Below are 19,459 nucleotides of genomic sequence, written 5' to 3'. Positions count from 1 at the left end.
TGTTTCTTGCCTTAGGAATTGTGAAGGGGATTAGGTGCCAAAGGGAGGATCAAACGTGCTGGTGCTGTAAGTCAGAGACCCCAGAGGAGCCTTGCTGCAGCCCTTGCAGCCAGCTGAGCAAACATGTGGCACAGCCAAGGAGCCAGCCAGGAGGGGCTGGATGGAGCCTGGAGTTTCAGGCCATTTGTTCTCCTTTCCACGCCAATACCATCTGGTTTGACTTTGCTGGGTAAGGGGTGTCAGCAAGTCAGATTCTGCTTTCCAAACTCAAAGATAATGCCTGTTCTTCCTTCCCTACCCAGCCTCTGTCTGGCTTTCTTTTTCTTCTCCCCCTTTCCTTCTCTGTCATTTCCTTCCTTTTATTTCCAGTTTTCCCTTTTTCCTTTCCTTTTCTGCTTCTCTTCAGGGAAGAAGAGGGGAGCACTCTTCCCCTTATGACAAGTTACTTTTTCAAGTGGCTGGGATTCAGCACATCCCTCTCAAAGCTTCCTGTCAGCCCTATCAGTTCTCATCCTTCCTGCCTTTGTTGGCTCCTGCAAGCACTTCTACCTTTCTAATCCAAGGACCCTCTGTTGCTGCTGGCCAAGCCTTGGGAGTTAATAATTACAAAGACTAATTACATCTGGTGCTGCTTTGCAGAGCTGAAGATCTTTCCCCTCCTCCCAAAAGTTCTCTGAAGATAGCAAAGGTTGCAGCCAGAGACACAAACATCCCGGACACTCCGTTCCCAGACTTCAGAGCACGGGCTTGGCCTGTGCTGTCCCTGTGGATCCCAGCCATGAGGCAGGGCAGGGCTGGAGGTGACACAGACACCTAGGAGATGCTGGGACAGAGAATTGCTCCCTGTGTGGTATCCACAGAAAAATCCTGCAGTGGACACCAGGATCACCATGTCTGACTCTCCTGCCTCCGGTGCTGGGTCTGTCCCAGTGGCAGATGATGGACAAGCTGAGAGCAGGGAGGGAGCTGTCACTGTGTGTGAAGGCTCCAAAGGAGAACGGCTGCCTGGAGGGAAGCCCAGGGCAATGGCAAGGTAGGATGTGATTGGAAATGTCCTCTGAGGGCAGCAGCAGCTTTTGGTTCAAAATTCCAGTGCTGTCAATCCACAGGTGGCAATGGGATCCACTGTGGGACGGGGTGACAGCAGGAGTGGTTTGTCTGTTGGGTTCTGAGCCCAATGCTCCCCTTGAAGTGTAAAAACCCTGGACAATCAGCAGCTGATTTTCCCTCAGCCACATTTCCCCCATCCTTCCACCTCCCTGCGTTTACATCCCAGGTTTCCTCTCTGTGTGGCACCGTTTTGGTAGTGGGGGGCTGCAGGGAAGCAGAGATCCACCTGCAGCCCATGGAGGAGCCCACCCTGGAGCAGAGCATGCCCGAAGGAGGCTGTGGCCCCACAGGGAGCCTGTGCTGGAGCAGGGTGCTGGCAGGACATGTGGAGAGAGGAGCCCACAGTGGAGCTGCCTATTCCTGACCCTGTGGAAGGGATCCACACTGGGGCACTGCATGAAGAGCTCCTTGGAGAAGGAGGACTTCTTCCGTGGGAGGAACCCACTCTGGAGCAGGGGCGGAGTGTGAGGCATTCTCCTCTTGAGGAAGAAGGAGCAGCAGAGACAGCAGCCCCCATTCCCCATCCCGCTGTCGGGAAGGAGGCGGAGGTAACCAGGAGCGATTCCGAGCCGGGGACGAAGAGCGGAGCGGGGTGACGGCTGCCGGCCATCTCCTTGCACCTCCTCAGAGCCCCGCGGTGAGTTGACGGGTGACAGGCGCCGCCAGCTCGGAGCCCAGCCCGTGCCGGCTCCGCAGGGACCCTCGGCCCGCGGCGCTCAGGGCGCAGCCGCGCCCGCGTCACGTGGGCGGCGGGGCCGCGGCGGCTCGGGATCGGCTCCGGAGCCTGCGGGAACCGAGCCCTCCTGCCTCCGCCGGAGCCTCCGGTTCTGATCCCTCCTGCCTCGGCCGCGGCTCCTCCGGGCACGGATCCCGCTCCGGCTCCTCCGGGCACGGCTCCCACTCCGGCTGCGGCTCCTCCGGGCGCGTCTCCGCTTCTCGCTCCGGCTTCTCCGCTCCCGGTGCGGCTGCCCGGCCATGGGGGCTCTGGCGGGCGCGCCTCCGCCCTGAGCAGCAGCAGCAGCAGGACCCAGCGATGTTGCGGGGGTAGGTGCGGGTCTGGACGGGGAAGGAGCGGCGTCCGTGTGCCGGGGCTCTCTGTCTCCGTAGAGTCCCGGAATGGTTTGTGTTGGAAGGGGTTTTGCAGTTTATCTGCTGCCACGGGCAGGGACACCTTCCACTAGACCCGGTTGCTCCAAGCCTTGTCCAGCCTGGTGTGGACACTTCCAGGGATGGGGCAGCTGCGGCTTCTCCGGGAAATCCAGTCCATCACCCTCACAGGGAAGAAGTTGTGTGGAAGCCAATTAAGGAGATAGAATACAGAGGCAGCAGCATCTCCAGATACGGGACTTGGTGTTTCGTTGCTGGGGCAAAGACAAGAAATGCCAGTGTGTGTTCTGCTATAATATAATAGCATAAAAATATAACAAGCCACTATCAGACGCTCTGCCAAACATTTGAGGGATGATGCTGAGCACACATGGGATGATGAACCTCTCTGGAGTGATGCTGGTCCATGGTGGTGCAGGTCAGGCGTCCATCCCAGTGGGGATGGAAAAGTCAGGCCCTGCTCCCAAACCTGGGGGTAAGAGTTTAACCTGGAGAGAGCTGGAGCTGCTTGCACAGGAAACAACCCCGTCGGATCAGCACTGCAGGAAACATGTGGGGCCCGCTGGAAAAAGTGCAGATCCTGCACATTTTTTTGCTTTTTCTACAGAAACCAACTTTAGAAGGTTGTGGGGTGTTGGCGATTTTTTTTTTTTGGTAGTTTGCATTTCTTGTGTCAGAGCATGACTCTTAGGATATGATCCATTTTTCCTGGAAAGACAGCTACTAGTCAGCAAGAGAGGGAGTGTTTCTGGTGCTCCTTTGGTCTCTGGGATTGGATTTCAGAGCCCCACCTGGACACTGAGCAGAATCCAGCCTAGCCAAGGCTTCCATAGGGATTCTTTTTTGCACAGTGCAGAGAAAGAATGAGCTATTCTGTCGTAGATGATTTTCCAGGATATGTTTTTGGCATTACAGAGTGTGGGTGGGACTGTTTAATTCCTCCATATCCTCCAGTTTTCTTCCGTAGTGTGTGGAAATACGCTGAAATATCTGTTTCCTGAGGCAACTTTCAGATGAGAATTAGAGAGTCATAAAGGAACAACATTATTTTTCCTTCCTGTGGGTTAGATTAAGTGTATTTGTATCAGTAGACTGGTGAAATGTCTCTTTTCCTTGCTGCTTCTTTTAGTTATTATTTTTATCGTCCGTGCTCTGATTTCGTTGCTCCTTTCTGGTGTGAATTCTTCCCAGTGTTCAGAAAGTTCTCCACGTGTGCTTTTCCACATGCTTTCCTATGATACCTGAGGTGATTTTAGCTGGGAGCTGCAGCTTTGTTCCCTTTTTGGAAGGTGGCTGTGGACAGCTGTTGGTCTTGGAGAGCTTGAGGGACACAGAAAGGGAGAAATTAGAGTGGAAGAGGTGATAGAACACTGGGACTGAGGAGATAAGCCCAGCCTGTATGGAGTCATAGCAAGGGGAAAGAGCGTTGACTGGCTGGAATGCAGGAGAGGAGAACACAGAGATGGGGCAAAGGGAAGAGGAAAAAGTGAGCCTGAGGAAAAGGAGGTGATGGCTGCTCTGCAGGAGGAGGTGATGGGTGAGGAGCAGTGACCAGGAGTGTGGGAGGAGGTGCACGAAGAGAAGGGCACCAGAGCTTGTGAGCCAGAGATAAGCAGCAGCAGGTTAATCTGCCGGGCAGTGCCTGTGTCTGGGCAGGACAGAAAACTTCCACGTGGGGAAGGCTTGCACACACTGCCACACTGCCTTCAAATGGAGGGAAAGACTATGGGGAGAGTTCAGCGAGGAAGAGGAGAAATGCAAACACTGCAGTGACAGCAATGCCCTGCATGCAGGCACTCAAATGATGTTTTCATTCCTAAAGCTTCTCCAGCATCTGTGTTAATTTGGGAGTTGACAGAGCCCTACTGAACACTGGGGTGCAATGTCCTGGGTCACTCTTGTGGTTTCTTCTTTCTAGGATATCTCTGCTTGCTGGCCACTGAAACTAAAATATAGGGCTTCAACTCAGCTTGGGGGAAATACAGTGGTTTAGAGAGCTCTGTGGGGGATTTTGGTGGGAAATAGGTGGGAAAATAGGTTAAAAATTGGTTAAAAATAGGTCTTTTCCTTCTGAAGCAGATGCAGGGGGTAGAGGAAGGCTGGGTTAGCAGCAGAGGGGATTGGGGTCTTTATATTAAGAATAGGAAAGCTAAGCTGTATTCCTTTTTTTTTTTTTTAACTAGTTCAGTAGGCAAGTCTGACCTTAGGTCTACTGGGTGTATTCTGGAATCCTAAAAGTCTATCTGCAGGGTATTTCTCTTGGACACCAGGTGAGAATGGGATCCCTGGAGGAGCTGTCCTTTGTTCTCCTGGTTATTATCCTGATTTAGTATGGACACCCTGCCAAAAGGGTAAGGCACTTCCATAGGTTTGCAGGGCAGAGGAACAGGTGCAGCTGTTGCTGCCCAAATTCTTCCCCATCACCCTCCCTGCCTCATTCCCACTGCCTGTGCCTGGATGTGTTGTGAGTGTTGGAGGAAGGCTCTGGATCACCCGCACACTCATTTACCGTGTGCTGTTACCCCCAGCCAGGTCAGTCTTGAGGAAGAGAGCCAGAATCCACCCTCTGTGGGACACTGGAAGCCCCTGATGCCATCCAAAGGCGACAAGGAGGAGGCAGAGAGTGGATGCCAGGATGCTGGAGGTGTGCATGAACCGCAGTCCACAGAGCAGCTCAACGTGTCCCGGCTGCGCAGCTCCTCTGTGGAGATCCGGGAAAAGGGCTCGGAGTTCCTGAGGGATGAGCTGCACAAAGCACAGAAGGTGAGCCCCAGGGTTTTTGGGAACTCCTGGGGAGGGTGGCACAGGTTGGAGCAGAGGGGGCTTTCCTGGAGGTGGTGACAGGAATCTTGGGGCATGGATCAGGCGGGGAGGAAGGGCTGTGATTGACAGGCTGGGACAGGACATCAGCCTTCCTATCCCTCTCTATTTCCTCAACAGGAGCTGAAGCTCAAGGACAAAGAATGTGAGAGATTGTCAAAAGTCAGGGAACAGCTGGAACAGGAACTGGAGGAGTTAACAGCCAGCCTGTTTGAGGTACCACCCTCTTCCTTTCCCATCATTTCTTAAGCTGAGCTTACATCCAGCTCCTTTAAGACAGACTTTCCCTGTACTTCCAGCTCTCCTCCCACAATTTCCTCCTCTCCCCTGTTGTTCTTTCCTACTTGGAGAAGCAGAGCTGGGCAGCGGTGCAGGTGGAGTCTTTACCTGGATTTCCTTCCCCTTCTAGAAGCTGTGGGGTGGCATAAAGAGCACAGTAGTTGTGGTTCCAAAATGTGGGAATGCCTGGAGGAGCCAAGCATAGCTCCCTGTCCCTCTCCATGCCTGCTCTGCAGTCTGGGCAGCTGCTCTGTAATAGAGATGATTCCCTGGCTCATCCCAGCCTTTGCTGGGGTTGGGAACATGCTGGATGTCCTCATCTACTCTGCTCCAATGAGTGTCCGGAAGGCTTGTTGGTTGTTGTTTTTATTTTGGTGTTTTTTTGTTGTAATGGGTTTCTTGCCAAGCTGTATCCTGGCAAAACCCTATTCACCAGCAGCTCTAATGTCTGGATCTGTCTGGATAATGAGGAAAGCCAGAGCCCATCTGTACATTTGAAACACAGGGCTGTGAGAGCCAAGGAAGCACTCCCTCCCAAAATTTTGGCTGCCTGAGCACAGGGTGATCCTGGAGATCAAGTAGCCAAGGGCTGTCCCCTTCCTTTGGTGGCCTTGGCTAGATGCTGTTTCCAGACTGCAGGGAGGCCCCAGCTGGGCTGCATCTCACTCCCTTCTTCCTGTGGGAGAAGCTTCTAAGCCAGTTTCCACCATTTGGTCCCCACGTGAGCTCCAGTTCCTGCTGTGTCACAGCCTGCCAGCTGCTCTGAAAGGGAAGCAGGAGTAAAGTACAATAACAAGGCAGGCAGGAGCAGTGCCCTCACCATGACATGGAGCAGTGAGTGTGGATCAGGATCAGAGCCACAGGCAGCAGTCAGAGTCAGGAACCAGTGCAGGGATCACCCAGCAAGGCTGCAGTGACTGCAGGAACCAGGCTGAGGTGAGGCTGGAGTCACAGCTGTTGGAATAGGGGCAGGCCCAGCTGTGGTGTGGAACAGGTGGGTTCTGATGTCAAAGCAATTCCCAAGGGCAAGGAAAGGCAGGTCCTTGCTTCTGGCATTCTCAGCAGCCCCTATCAGTGAGAGATGACCTTGGCCAGCTAAACTCCTTAACGTAGCCAGCTACACTCTTGGAAATGGGATGTACTCCAGGCTCTGGCACTGGCAGCCTTCTCTGGGAAATTCTGAGGGAAGGCTCTGCACAGCTGAAGGAGCAAACCCCCTGGATGTGGCAGGGATGTCTGTCTGTCCCCTTGCCTGGAACATGTGATGTGGCAGATCTGGGACCTGCCTTGCTGGCTGTGTGAGCTGGGGTGCAGCAGGTGGATTAAAACTCTCTCTGGTGCAGGAAGCCCACAAGATGGTGAGAGAAGCCAACACCAAACAGGCTGCGGCAGAGAAACAGCTCAGGGAGGCCCGGGGCAAGGTGAGTGGCTCTCTGTGACTTCATTTTTGGGGTTGGTGTGGTGGCATCTCTGCCCAGCCTGGCCACAGGGCTGTTTGTTGGCTGAGCAGAGTGAAGTGCAGCTTCATCTCTGAGATGCTGTGGTCCCTTTCTAGCAGACACTTGAGTGAGAGGGAAAAGGCCTCACAGACAACCTTGCTTTGCAGTCTCCTGCTGATCCAGCTCTCACTAGGGAAATGGATCCACAGAGAAATGACAAGTTTAATTGTCACAGCTCTGGGATGGAAGGATAGAGCAGGAACATGGGGAGTTGGAATTTCCTGACATGGCTGCACCACAGGGCTGCTCAAATGGCTCCATCTTGAGGAGAGAGAAATTTCTTTGGAGTGATTAGTTCTGAAAAGAGCCTGGGACAAAAGCTTCCCAAACAGCTGCTGTTTAAAATTCTGGATGATGGTGGCACTGCGAGGATGGGAAGAGGCTCTGTGGTTGGGCTTGTAGCTGCTTCCCTGTGATTTTGATGTTTGATGGGATGCAGCAAACTGGAGGCCAGTATTTGCTGAGGATGACTCTTGCTTGTGTCCCAGATTGACATGCTGCAGGCAGAGGTGACAGCCCTGAAGACGCTGGTGATCACATCCACGCCATCCTCCCCGAACCGAGAGCTGCACCCTCAGCTGCAGAGCCCTTCCAAAGCTGGCTTCAGGAAGGGCCACGGGCGGAACAAGAGCACCAGCAGTGCCATGGTGTCAGCTGCCAGCCAGAGCGTGGCTCCAGAGCCTGTCAGCCGGGAGTGCAGAGAGGTGGGTCAGGGACATTGGCCTCGGAGCCGCCGCTCTGGGAACGCTGGGCTTCCCACAGAGCTCTGTGGTCTCACTGAGCAGCTCTTTGTGCCCTGTTCCCTAAATTTGTGCTGAGGCAGGCACTGGAGGACTTCCTTTTGTGGCGGTTTCCTCCTTGTCGGGACAGGAAGCAGTCGAGGGATTACTGAGGGGCAAATCCAGGGGGTGCCAGTGCTGTGAGCAGATGTGCAGAGCTGCTGAGCAGAAGCCAGTTCCACTAGCCAGATGTGGATACAGCTGTCCTGGGAAGCAAATAGGAGGCACTTGGTCAGGAAGAATGAAACTGAAGAAGAAAGTGCTGCAGGAATATGTCTCACTAGGGATTTTTTGTGAGCTGCAACCTGTGTCTTGAAGAATTGTTGAGGGAACACTTGTTGAAGATTTGGATCTGTCATTTCTTCATGGAAGCAACTTCCACAGGGTGCAGATCTCCTGGGGTTTCAAATCTCAGGGCTCAGCCTCCAGAGTGCCCAATGTTATGTATCAAGGATGGGATGGTTTTTTGTCCCTCAGAATTCTTATGTAAGAGGTGATAAAAGGGAACCTGGCATTCAGAGACTTGGTGCTCTATGGGAAAGATCTTAGATTGGGCCTAAAAAAGGTAATTTCTGTTCCCTTTCTGCACCTCAAGCTGAAGTCTAAAGATGTGAGTTGTGGCCCTGTGGTGCCTGGAGGACCATGCTCAGTTCCTCCAGGGGAGGACTTGAGCCTTTCTCTGTATCTCATGTTTTTTACCTCCCTCTTTGCCTGTCTCTCTAAACCTCTTCCTTCACTGTCTGTCTCTCCCTCTGCCCTCCAAGTCTGGTTTCCCTGCTCTCCTCTCCCTGCTCCTTTGCATCCTCCCTGGGAAGGCTATCCACATCACCTATGAGCCAGGCTGGCAGGCCTTGGGAGCAGATGCTTCCTCCTTCTCCTCTTCCTCACGGCAGGTAACCAATCTTTGGGAATGGGTGGGACCCACCTGCCTCTCACGCTTCCAGCCTTTCAGTTCCAGCTTCCTTTTACGCTAATCTCTTTTTTTTTTTCCATTTTGTTTTTCTCTATTTTTTTTCCCTTTTACGCTAATCTCTTTTTTTTTTTTTTTCATTTTGTTTTTCTCTATTTTTTTTCAATCTTGTGGCTCTGAAGCTGTTGCTGGTCCCAGGTGAGCAGTCTCCATGGCACAAAGGGGATGTGCTGGAATCTGGACTTTTCCAGCTGCATTCATTCATGTTCTTTGTGTTGCTCAGCTTAGTTTTATTTTTTCCTTTCAGAAGCTTTTGTTGGGCTTGTAGGAGCTGCTCTGCCAGTCAGGGTGGTGCTTTGCCCAGTGATCCATCTGGGATTTAAATGCCCAATCCCACAGAGTTTCCTCTTGCCCCTCATCATTCCTCACCACACATTGAGCATGCACTTTGTCTATTCAGTGGTTGTGTGGTGGCTTTCCTGCAGCCACACGAAGGAGGAAAAGCCACCTGGAGGAAAATGGGATAGAGAAGTGCCTGCAGGCTTCTGGCACACACAGCCCAGGGTGGCTGTGTCACTCTGGCACAGAACTGCTGCTGGGTGGGACATGAGAGATCCTTGGAGCCAGACAGTTTCCCTCAGACACTTCTGTGATGTCTGAGTCTCTCCAGCTGCCAGAGCAGGTGTTTCATGGGTTTCCTGCAAAGTATCAGGTACTTTCTGACAAGGTATTCCTCCCTCTTCCTGCTCCTCTTGGACGCTTGCTGCAGGTCGACTCCATTTTATTTGCCGAGTTCCAGGCCTGGAAGGAATCTCCAACTTTGGACAAATCCTGCTCCTTCCTGGACAGAATTTACCGAGAAGATGTAGGACCTTGTCTGGACTTCACCAAGCAGGAGGTGAGTGCTGGAGAAGCAGGAGAAGCTGGCAGCTCTGGAGTGTTACCCTCCTGGAATTCATTCCTGCTCTCCCTTGTTTTGCTGCAGCTGTCGGAGCTGGTGCAAGTGGCAGTGGAGCAGAACACCCTCACCATCGAGCCAGTGGCTTCCCAGACTGTTCCTGTGGGGAAGGTGGCAGCAGAAGAGTGTGGTGGCCCCAAGTAAGGACCGTGTGTCCCTGCCTTGTCCCCTCCTTGTTGCTGGTTTGTCCCCTGTCATGGAGTGGTGTGACAGGCAGCTTGGAGCCACCTCCCACTAGCGGGAGTGATGTGAGATTCCAAACAAGGAGGAGGGATTTTATTCAGTTATTAAATTTAAGTCCTTTCTTACCTTCTGAGGTGTCCCTGTGACAGAAGGGACGTGCAGGTTTCCTACCACCTTCCTGCAAATTATTCCCCAAACAACCCATCCTGTGTTTATCAGTTTCCTTTTGATTTTTTTTTTAATTTTTTTTTGTCTTCACAGTGGCTTCCGGTCACAAATCGTAACGAAGTGAAATATTTATTGTTCAGCCAGTGATCAAAGGTCTCTGGAGCATTAACAAGTCACTAACTCAGCACCATGTGGCAGCTTGGAGGTTTTTGCTCAGCTGACCTAACCCTTTAACTCTGTCTAAATTCCACCCAGGCAGGATGGGAAGGAGCCCATCGGCAATAAAAGACCCAAAAGGAATTTGTTCCCTTTTTTCCCAGATGCAAAACACTGATTTTTATGGCAATTTTGGTTTGTTTGATTGTGATAGCTGTGGTTTTACACCAAGTGGTACCAATCAAGCAAGAGTCACTCTTTTCCAGGATGTTGCAATGCTTAAATATGTGGTTCCTTACAGGTATCTTGTTTACAAAGTTTTTGGTCATCCTGCACCTCTTGGGAATTCAGTCTCCTTAGGTTGTGTTAATATTTGGTAAATGATTACTTCTCCTTGCATCTGGACACTTGGAACCCGTGCTGCCACTCTTGGCTAATGTTTGCCTTGGGAGCAGCAGAAAACAAGCCCAGGGACAAGCTCAGGAGCTCTCTGACACATCTGCTCCCCTCTGCTGTCACCTCCTGTGGCTCCCCTGAGAAGAGTTTTTGTAGTTTGGGAGTGATGCTCCTCTTCCTCCTGAGTCCCTGAGGAACATGGTGATAACTGTGCACTAGAAAATTCTGCTTTATTGCTTTAAGTGGTGATGGGAATCATCTGCCTTGCAAATAGCAGGAGAAAAGGGAAGAAAATAAAGGAATGCTGCACCCCTTGCTGATGATTGTATGGAAAAGGCTGTTTTCACCCTCTGCAATCTCAAAACTGGGAAACCAAGCTCCTTTCCTGTCTGCCCAAGGAGGGGTTGGCTTGTTTTGAGTCCTTGGTATGTGCAAATCCTGCTCAAATGCTGGATTTACCTGTTTTGAGGCCAGCTTTGGTGCCCAGCCAGCATGTTTACATCTCACCAGGAAAGCTGATACACCTGAGCCTGCCCTGGAATGTGGGGGACATGTGCAGAGACCAGGGGACTCTGAGGCTCTGCTCCAGCCTCACCTCTTTAATATTTCCTGTGGTTTTCTCTGGGGCTGTGTGTCAGGGAAAAGGTGCTTTCATTTAAAGTCTCCTAAACTTGCCATTTATGGAATATTTCCAGGAGCAAAAGAATATCAGCCAAGGGGTTTTTTTTTCCCTTCTTCACACTGTCTGACCCAGGGGCAGCTTCTGATCTCTCACTTCCATCTCTCCAGGTGGCTGAATTACTGGATCTGTGCTGTGCCACTGGATTGCTGAAGTGCTTTTCCCTTTTCCTGCAGGAAATGTGCTCTGAGCGGCCTCCCCAGGACCTGCAAGCACCGGATCATGCTGGGGGATTCTGGGAATTACTACTACATTTCCCCTTCCTGCAGGGCCAGGGTGAGTCCTTCACCTCCTCAGGGTGCCTTGACCTTCCCACAGCATTCCATGCCCTGCACTGGTCGAGTTCCCGAGGGTCAGCCCTGGAATTGAGGAGAAACTGTGAGATTTGAGATCATTCTTGAGGTTGAGGTGTCTCTTAGTTGGTGATTAGGGGGCAGATCCAGCTCTTCCTTCTCCTTTCAGATAACCTTCAGTGTGTTCACTTGCCATGATTTCATTCAGTACAGAGCTTTGATTGTTTGGCTCTATTGTTATTATTTAATTCCCCTTTGTAAAACACAATGATTTTCTGCTCTTTGGAGGCTGTTGCTGTTCCAGTCTGATCCGTGCCTGGCTGTGGGAACAAACTGTCCTTTCTGTGGAGGGCAGGGAGAAGGTGGATCATTTGTTAATGTTGCTGTTGGGGCTCTTGTTCAGTGGAGGATTTTAGAAGTTAATTCTTTCCTGAGCTGCATTTTTGAAGAGCTGATCCCACAAAAAGTTGGTTTTTGTGCACGGGTTTGACTAATTTTCATTACTTGCACCAAAATAATGTCTAAAATCTTTGTTCCTTTTTTCCCCCCTTCTTTTCCTCTGTCACCCAGATCACAGCAGTGTGCAACTTCTTCACTTACATCCGCTATATCCAGCAAGGCCTGGTGAGGCAGGATGGTAAGAGCTGGCTCCGGGGGGATGCTTTCTGTGGAGGCAACCGGGAGGAATTGGGAGGAGCTATTTGGAGTGTCAGGAGTGGGGTTGGCTGGGGGTGTCTCTGAGAAGCAGATAAATGACAAAAGAGAGGTGTGAGGGGAGCATCTCTTCCTTCCTTATCAGCTTCCTGGGAGTTTTGCTTAGGGGTGGAGCTGGTAAGGGGTGACCTGATGGGCCTGTGCTGCTTCCCTCCACTCTGGGAATGCTGGCAGCACAGCAGAACAGGAGCTGGTGACAGCTGTGCCCTCCTTACTGATTTTTTGGTGTTTTTTCCTCCTTCTCTGCCCTCGTTGTGCTTTGCAGTGGAGCTGATGTACTGGGAGGTCATGCGGCTCCGGAGGGAGATGTCTCTGGCCAAACTTGGATTTTATCCCAGCGAGATGTAAGCAGAGCCCTGAGCATGGAGGAAACTGCTCCTGGAGGAAGGGCTTGGAGTGCAGTGCCTGTCCTGCTCCCTCCCTTCCCTCTGCCTGGAGCAAGGAACAAGAGGCACAAGTTTCACCTTCAGCTGTCCCACTCCTCCAAGTGTGACTGGAATGCAGCTGCCACGCTGCCCCTGGAGCTGGGCTGGCCCTGGCTGCTCCAGGATGGCCATCCATAGACTCTGGAGTCTCCTATATGCAGTGTATATCCATTTTTTTAACCTTTTGTTTTTATATGCAGCCTGCTTTGGCATAACCCGGGGCCAGGCCTGTGCAGGGTGGGAATTCTGGACCTTCCTTGTGAGCCAGCCTGTCAGGACAGATGCTGGCTGTCTGTTCCACTCGTTTTTTTGGGATGGAGGGGGTGCTGTCCCTGAGGTCCTGCTGACCACAGCAGCCCTGAAAATGCCAGCAGAGCACAATAATCTTGGACAGTTTGTTTCCAAGTACTTCCTTGTTCCTTTTCAAGGAGCCTGTGAGAGAATCTTGTTGCCAGCAGAGTCACAAAGAGGGATTTGTTCCTGTTTTTAGCTGCATGTTTGGCACTAGGTTGTGCAGGCTGGGGAATGGCTGGAGCTGTGCACCTGGGGCCTCCAGCAGAAGAAAGGGAGCAGGGAAATTCCCTAGCTCCCTGCAAGCTGCAGGATTTTTTCCCCTGGACTAGAGAATCTGCTGGAGTAGTCAGAGGCAGATGCAGGACCCTGTGACAGTCCCTCATGATGCTCCTAAACACAAACCTCACCCACAAACAAGACTTGGAGCTGTTCCTGCTCTTGAGGGGGCTTTGGGCAGTCCTGTTCCCAGTCTTCAGGCAGAACTCTTGCCCCAGGTTGGGTTCTTTGTGTCTCCAGGAGGAGCATGCCCAGGATGGGCAGCCCCAAGGCCCAGAGATTCCTTCCCAGTGTTACATCAGACCTGGAGATGCCTGTCCACTGGGAATCACAACTTTTCCTGGGCTGCCATTCCCTGGTGAGGGAATCTGAGACCTCTTTGTGTGCACATGAGGAATGTGGCTGAGGTTCCTGCCTGCCTCAAAATGTGCTGGGAGGGAGGCATGTCACTGGAGCTGTAGGGATGCACAGGCCTGACACATCCTGAGCCCAGACCCAGGTTGATTAAAGCCATGACAGTATTTTGTAGCCTTTTTTCAGTGACTCTGGAATCAGCTCAGCCATCACCCACTCTGGGGTTTCCATTTCTGACAGGGTTGTCACCCTGTCCCTCTGCCACCCTCAGCAAGCTGGTGCCCATCCTCAGCTCCATTATTCCATCCTTTCCTGAAGGATATTACAGTAGGAACTTGATTTTCTTCCACTGAGCTGCTGGATTTTATCTAGGGGAGAGAGAAATAACACGGCTTTGGTTTTCCCAGCTGTGGATTTCAGTTCAGGTGAATTCCACCCCTGGAATTTCTCCCTGCATCTCTTCCCCCAGCCTTTCTATCTTTCCATGTCTTCCTGTGCTGTGGGCTGCTACACTGCACAAAAATGTTGCAGCAGTGGGAATGAGATGATCTCCCTGGCTAGGAGATGTTTTGGTTTGTGGGATATTTTTTCCCCCTTGGTGTCACATTGAAAAGCACTTTGAGACAGAAGGAACTGGAGCAATGCCTTGTCTGAGGTTGTCTTGCATTTCAAAGCAGAGAACAATTTGTGAAGGAAAATGAAGTCACTCCGTTAGCAGTGGGATGGTTGCACCCTGCTCTTTCATAAAGGAAAATAAACATTTGCTATTAACCTCTACAAGCCTGGTTGGAGTTGGAGGGTTGGGGTGCTTGGGGTGCAAGAGAAAAGCCTACAGGATGGGGTTTGGGGTGCTAGCCGAGCAGGTACCTGTTCTTCCTGGGGGAAGCTGAGGCTTCTCCTGCTCCTGGAGGTTTGTCTCCTTTAAATTGCTGGCTTGAAGCACTGCACGGGTGCTGGGTAATTGGAGGATCTTCTTCCTTCCTTCTTCCTGATCAGTCTCCTCCTCTCAGCAGGCAGAGGTTTTGGGTTGCTCTAGTTTCACTAAAACCTTTTGCTCTCCTCCCTGCTCGGCTCTGCACATTGACATGGAAGATCTCCTCATGCCCTCTGGGAGATGACAATGGGAGCGCTGTGTGCAGAAAGGGATTTAATTTAATTTTCAATTAAAAAGCCACGCAAGAATCTGGTTGTGCAGCACAGTCAGGCAGCCACGAGAGGGCACAGGCAGCCCAGGCAAGGACTGTCCTCCCTCCCTGGGAGAATGGAGTATCTCCAGGACCCACCCCTCCTGACCCTCCCTGCAGCTTCCCTGTGCTGCTGGGAGGGAATTGGGCAGCTGGAGAAAGGAAAGGAAAGATTTGGATTTCTGTATGGGATGGTCAGGTGAGACACTGGGAATGCTTTCCTGTGTCTGGATCTTTCAGTGGAATGTCAGCAGGGATTGCTGTCAGAAACTTCCCTGTGACATTAGCACCTAAGCTTCTAAGGTATGAGAAGACATCATGTCCCCTATTCCCAGCCTTTTCCACCAAAACTTCCCTGCTCTTTTTCCCCTCATAAATCAACCACGATTTGAGCAGAGTCTCTGGGTCCTCTGGTACCTTCTGCAATCTTCCTTGCACCTATTTGCACCCACAAAGGGTTTGCCAGCCTGTCTTGGGCTGAAATAAAGAGCTTCAAGGGATGGGAGCCAAAAAATCTGCTTTTATAGGTGTGTTTGACTTGCTTGATTTTGTTTTCATTCCTGTTTCCCTCAAGTTTGGGAGACAAAAGGGATATTTGGATGATGGTGGAGGTTAGTGTTGTGCACAGTGAGGTGCTTCTAAGCATTTGGATATTAGTATTTGGGAAACTGGGATTTAGACCGCAGAGATTTGGTTTTCCCTGGAAGTTCTCTGTGTCTGCTGGCTGCATCCTTTCCCTGCCTGTGGAATTACTCCAAGTTTGCTCAGGGCTGTAAATCAGGCTGTCTTTGTGCAGCTGGTCAGGCTGTCCCCACACGCCCACACACAGAGATGGATGGTTCCTGTTCCCAGGAACCAACAAATGAAAGATTTTAATTTTTTTATTATTTGCTTCAGGTGCAATCAAAGAAAAGACAGAAGACAAGCAGCTGGCCTCGGAAAAGTCAGGACTTCCCATGCTTTCCTGACCTTCCTGTAGGATGAATCCATCAAAGCAGAGAGGATTCCCTGCAGAACAGGCAGCTCTGGGCCAGCCATGGGGAAATTCCAGTCATTTCGGACATTCAGGGAGTGTGGCCCTGCCAGGAAAAAGTCAGATGTCCTGGCACAACTCTCAGTGTGCACGTGGCACCCACGGCTGGGGCTGGCCAGCTCCGCCAAGGCAACCCGTTCCTAATAGGAGCAAATCCCTGTGGTGCCACCAGTGCTGGGAGCCAAGGGGTCAGATTTGCTGTTTATCATGTCAATATTCCTATGTTTGTGCAAGGCTCACTGGGCTCAGCTGGAAAGTTGACTTTAGCCAGGCTGAGAAGGCAGCTGGACTTTGTGCTGGTTTATATAACTTCCAGAGAATGTTTCAGCTCCTTTGGGAGTGGATTAGGAGGGAATGGGAACATAGAGAAAATGAGACTCAGCCTAGTTGTGGGCTGGATGTGATGGGAAGAAGGGGAAATGGCTTTGGAATGGCCTTAAGATGAAGGAGGGTAGATTTGGATGAGATACAGGAAGAAATCCTTCCCTGTGAGGGTGCTGAGGCCCTGGCACAGGTTGCCCAGAGAAGCTGTGGCTGCCCCTGGATCCCTGGAAGTGTCCAAGGCCAGGTTGGATGGGGCTTGGAGCAGCCTGGGATAGTGGAAGCTGTCCCTGCTCATGGCAGGGGTTTGGAATGAAATGGGCTTTGAGATCCCTTCCAACCCAAACCATTCTGGGATTCTGTGATAGATCTGAGCTGCCAGTGGTGTCCTGGCTCAGGAGATGAGATAGCACTGGCTGGAGTGATGGAGCAGAGGGACAGCAGGGAAGGTTTAGGAAAGAAGAGGCACTCCTTAGATTTTGTTTGGCTTAATCTTGAAATTGTTCCCCTTGCAGGAGAAAACATGGCTGCACAGGAAAAGCTGAGCCACTGATAGAAATCTGGTTATTTACAAGTCACTCCAGTGATGGAAAAGCCATTTGTGCAGGAGTACAATCCCAAAACAGCTCCCCATGGGACTGTGCCAGAGAGGGGAGCTGGGAGAAAGAAGCTGAAGGTGGAGGTGTTCCCCAGGAAGCTTTGCAGTGCAAACCCCAGCACTCAGTCCTGTGCTGTTCACAGAGCTTCCAGGGATATCCGTGTGGGCACACAGAACATCCTGAGCTTTTAACTCTGCTAATGCTTCTGGTTTCTGCTCCCTCTCTGGTTCTGGGACTGCAGGCCTCCCTCTGGCAGATGTAGCCATGGAATTGGCTCAAGGACAGCTCCCTGCCCTTAATTCCCCTGGCTCACTGTGCTAATTCTGCTCTGTTAATCACCTTAGAGTCAATTTAAGGTGCTTCATGCCAAAGGACACTTACGTGGGTCACAGCTCAGTTACACCTTTGCTCTTTCTGCATCAGCACCTGGACAGAGGTGACTTGTCCCTTGCCTTTGGTGACCTTCCCCTTTGTCAGGCCACCTGTGCCATCTGGCAAAACCAGAAGGAAGGAGGGAAGCACCAATCCAACTTTCCATCAAACTGAGGGCAGTGATAAATAATGTCTCAGGAAAGGTGGAGCAGTGTCTCATGGTCCCACAGTGCTTTCAGACAAGGCAAGTTTTGCATTCACCCCAAAATCTGGGCAGCTCTGGCAGACATTAGTCCTTAATAGGAGAGGGAAACTGGGTTCCAAATCTGATTAATTTCACACCGGAATGATGTGTATGGGGAGGAGACCTCATGGGCTGTGTTTGAGTATGCCTGAACCAACTGAGTTGTGGAAACCCAAAAAACCATTTTTCTGTTGTCAGCAGTTGGGCGTCGCTACTTTCTCCTCACTGTGCTGGTTTTAAAAGCCTTGCTTTACACATTCAAAACCACAAATGAGTTAAACCCTCTCTGTTACTGCAGCACATGGGACTCATCCCTGTGCCAACACTACCACATCCAAGAGAGCTTCTCTGAAACCATTTACTAAATATTTCAATAGAGATCTTTAAAACTGTTCCTCTCTGTTTAGAGAGACGTTGCAGAAAGGAAATTGCTTCTTAATCTCTGTCCTCTGTTTTGTGTTTGATTCATTTGTGCATCATGGGGCAGAGCAGGCTCAACGTCTTTTTGCTTTTAATTCTTTATTTTATTCTATGCAGACAGAAACGTTCCCAGGGAATGGTTCAGGCTTGAAGGGATCTCTAAAAATCATCCAGCTCCTGACTTGCCCAGGAGCTCCTGCTGCACCATTCAAGCCCAGACATCCTGTTTCTGTGGAGCTGTTGATTTTCTGCAGGGATGTGGAGGAGTCATGGTGCTGGAATGCTGCTGGAGCACCGTGGCTCCACCATTCCTTGCCCTCTAGTGCTGTTGGACTCCGTTTCACTCGCATACCTTCACCAAATCAGGTGCTCAGTTTTAGACTCAGTGCACTCCAGCATGATGGGGAGACAAGAATGAGCAAGGCATGGAATTGGAATTGGCAGCAGCACTTTGATTCCTGGTCACACTTTATTTCTCCCCCACCCAGGGTGATGGTGAAGCACAGGCTGTGCTGCTTTGCTCCATTTGGGGTTGTGACTGTGGCCTAAAGGTTTGTGGCTTGGCAAAGGGTGATAATTTCAGCTCGGAGTGATTGACCTGGAGATGCTGGACCAGGAACTGGCCCCAGCTGAGAAACCAGCAACATCTTCAGCTCAGAACCCAGACTTCTGGGTTTTATTAGGCATCTGTCAGCAATAAGGGAACAAAACACACAGAGAAAGTGCAATATGGCTCGTATATTTTATAGAAAAACCAACTGCTGCTTAAGGCCAGGCCAACTGAGGCCAATTAAATTAATCAGGCAAGTGAACCAGCCACACCCATTCTGAGGAGGATGGGTGCAATCATGGGCAATTACTGTGATTAATCCTCTCATTGTCAGCCCCACAGCCAGTACCTGGCCAAGAAGTTGGGGAGTTACCTAACTGTGCTCAGGAGGATGCTGCAGGCGAAGGTGGTGCTTCCAGGTGAGGATCCTTCTGCTTGGCCTTTTCCCACTCCTTTCTTCAATTTCTGCTGAGCCTCCCTTGACCTGAGCAGCCTGGGCTTGGCCTTCAAACCTCAGAGGTTGGCAGAAGGTGGAAAAGCTCTGACACAGGGTATGTTAGAACACATCATCTTCATTCACCCCAGTGAAAGTTACGTTTGTACCCTCCAACCTCTGTGGAGGGTAGATAACATATGTATTTTTATTTATAGTATGTAAATAATTATTTATATAATTTATACTTATTATCTTTTATGTTCTGCTGTCGGGGAATTATTCACCTCCTGGCTCACTCTGGAATTCTGGATTATTCCCTTCATACTCTTTACATCATGGTTTCCAAATGGATAAGTGTGTGGCTGGAAATGTGAAAAAAATATCACCTTACAGCAGCTGAAATAATCCCCTGTTCTATGGAAACTCCAGGACAGAGGGATGGTGTGGGGAAGACTCAATATGGAAGTGCTTCTATGTGATATTTGAGGAATTTAGGCTAATTTTTCAATAGAATATATATGATAACATGATATAACCCAGCACAAACACTGGAAAAAAATTGAGGGTTTTTTCAGAGGCTGAGCTTACTGGTTTGTTGTTGTTTCATTGAGTTTTTTGTTTGTTTGTTTTTGGTTTGTTTTTTTTAATAGAGTTTTAAAAACCTGTTGCAAGAAGGAAGCTCACAAATGTGGCTGCCCCATCCCTGGAAGTGTTCAAGACCTGCTTGGAGGGGTTAAAAACTGTACATCTGAACACCATGAAGCTGTTTCTCCCCATGCTGATGCCACACACAAATTATGCTGTGAAGAAGTTTCCTGAAGCCTCTAGAACTGGGCCCCTGCAGAGTAAGTAAAACATGATTTTTTTAAAAAGCAATATTGTTCATGGATGAAGTTATTG

At 50.7% G+C, this 19,459-nt stretch overlaps 1 protein-coding gene across 21 annotated transcripts in view; it reads left to right on the top strand.

The window, feature by feature from the left end:
- RAB3IL1 (RAB3A interacting protein like 1) overlaps positions 1–19,459 on the top strand; it is a 30,901-nt gene that overhangs the window by 10,117 nt on the left and 1,325 nt on the right. Inside the window, exons 1-13 of one of the 21 annotated variants that reach the window (XM_039703394.1) lie at positions 906–1,033; positions 1,277–2,154; positions 4,746–4,980; positions 5,158–5,253; positions 6,660–6,737; positions 7,304–7,519; positions 8,359–8,487; positions 8,687–8,702; positions 9,274–9,402; positions 9,490–9,602; positions 11,155–11,320; positions 11,908–11,974; positions 12,317–14,177. In XM_039703394.1, the coding sequence (XP_039559328.1) occupies positions 2,144–2,154; positions 4,746–4,980; positions 5,158–5,253; positions 6,660–6,737; positions 7,304–7,519; positions 8,359–8,487; positions 8,687–8,702; positions 9,274–9,402; positions 9,490–9,602; positions 11,155–11,320; positions 11,908–11,974; positions 12,317–12,614 (1,554 nt within the window). In that variant the 5' untranslated portion in view covers positions 906–1,033; positions 1,277–2,143 and the 3' untranslated portion in view covers positions 12,615–14,177. The other 20 variants (XM_039703390.1, XM_039703397.1, XM_039703393.1 and 17 more) reach the window with 20 other exon arrangements.

This window comes from Passer montanus, unplaced genomic scaffold (genome assembly GCF_014805655.1).
Source record: "Passer montanus isolate IOZ18808 unplaced genomic scaffold, ASM1480565v1 scaffold163, whole genome shotgun sequence".
Taxonomy (NCBI): domain Eukaryota; kingdom Metazoa; phylum Chordata; class Aves; order Passeriformes; family Passeridae; genus Passer; species Passer montanus.
Note: the sequence above shows the minus strand (reverse complement) of the source record. Positions and strands in the feature narration are given on the sequence as shown.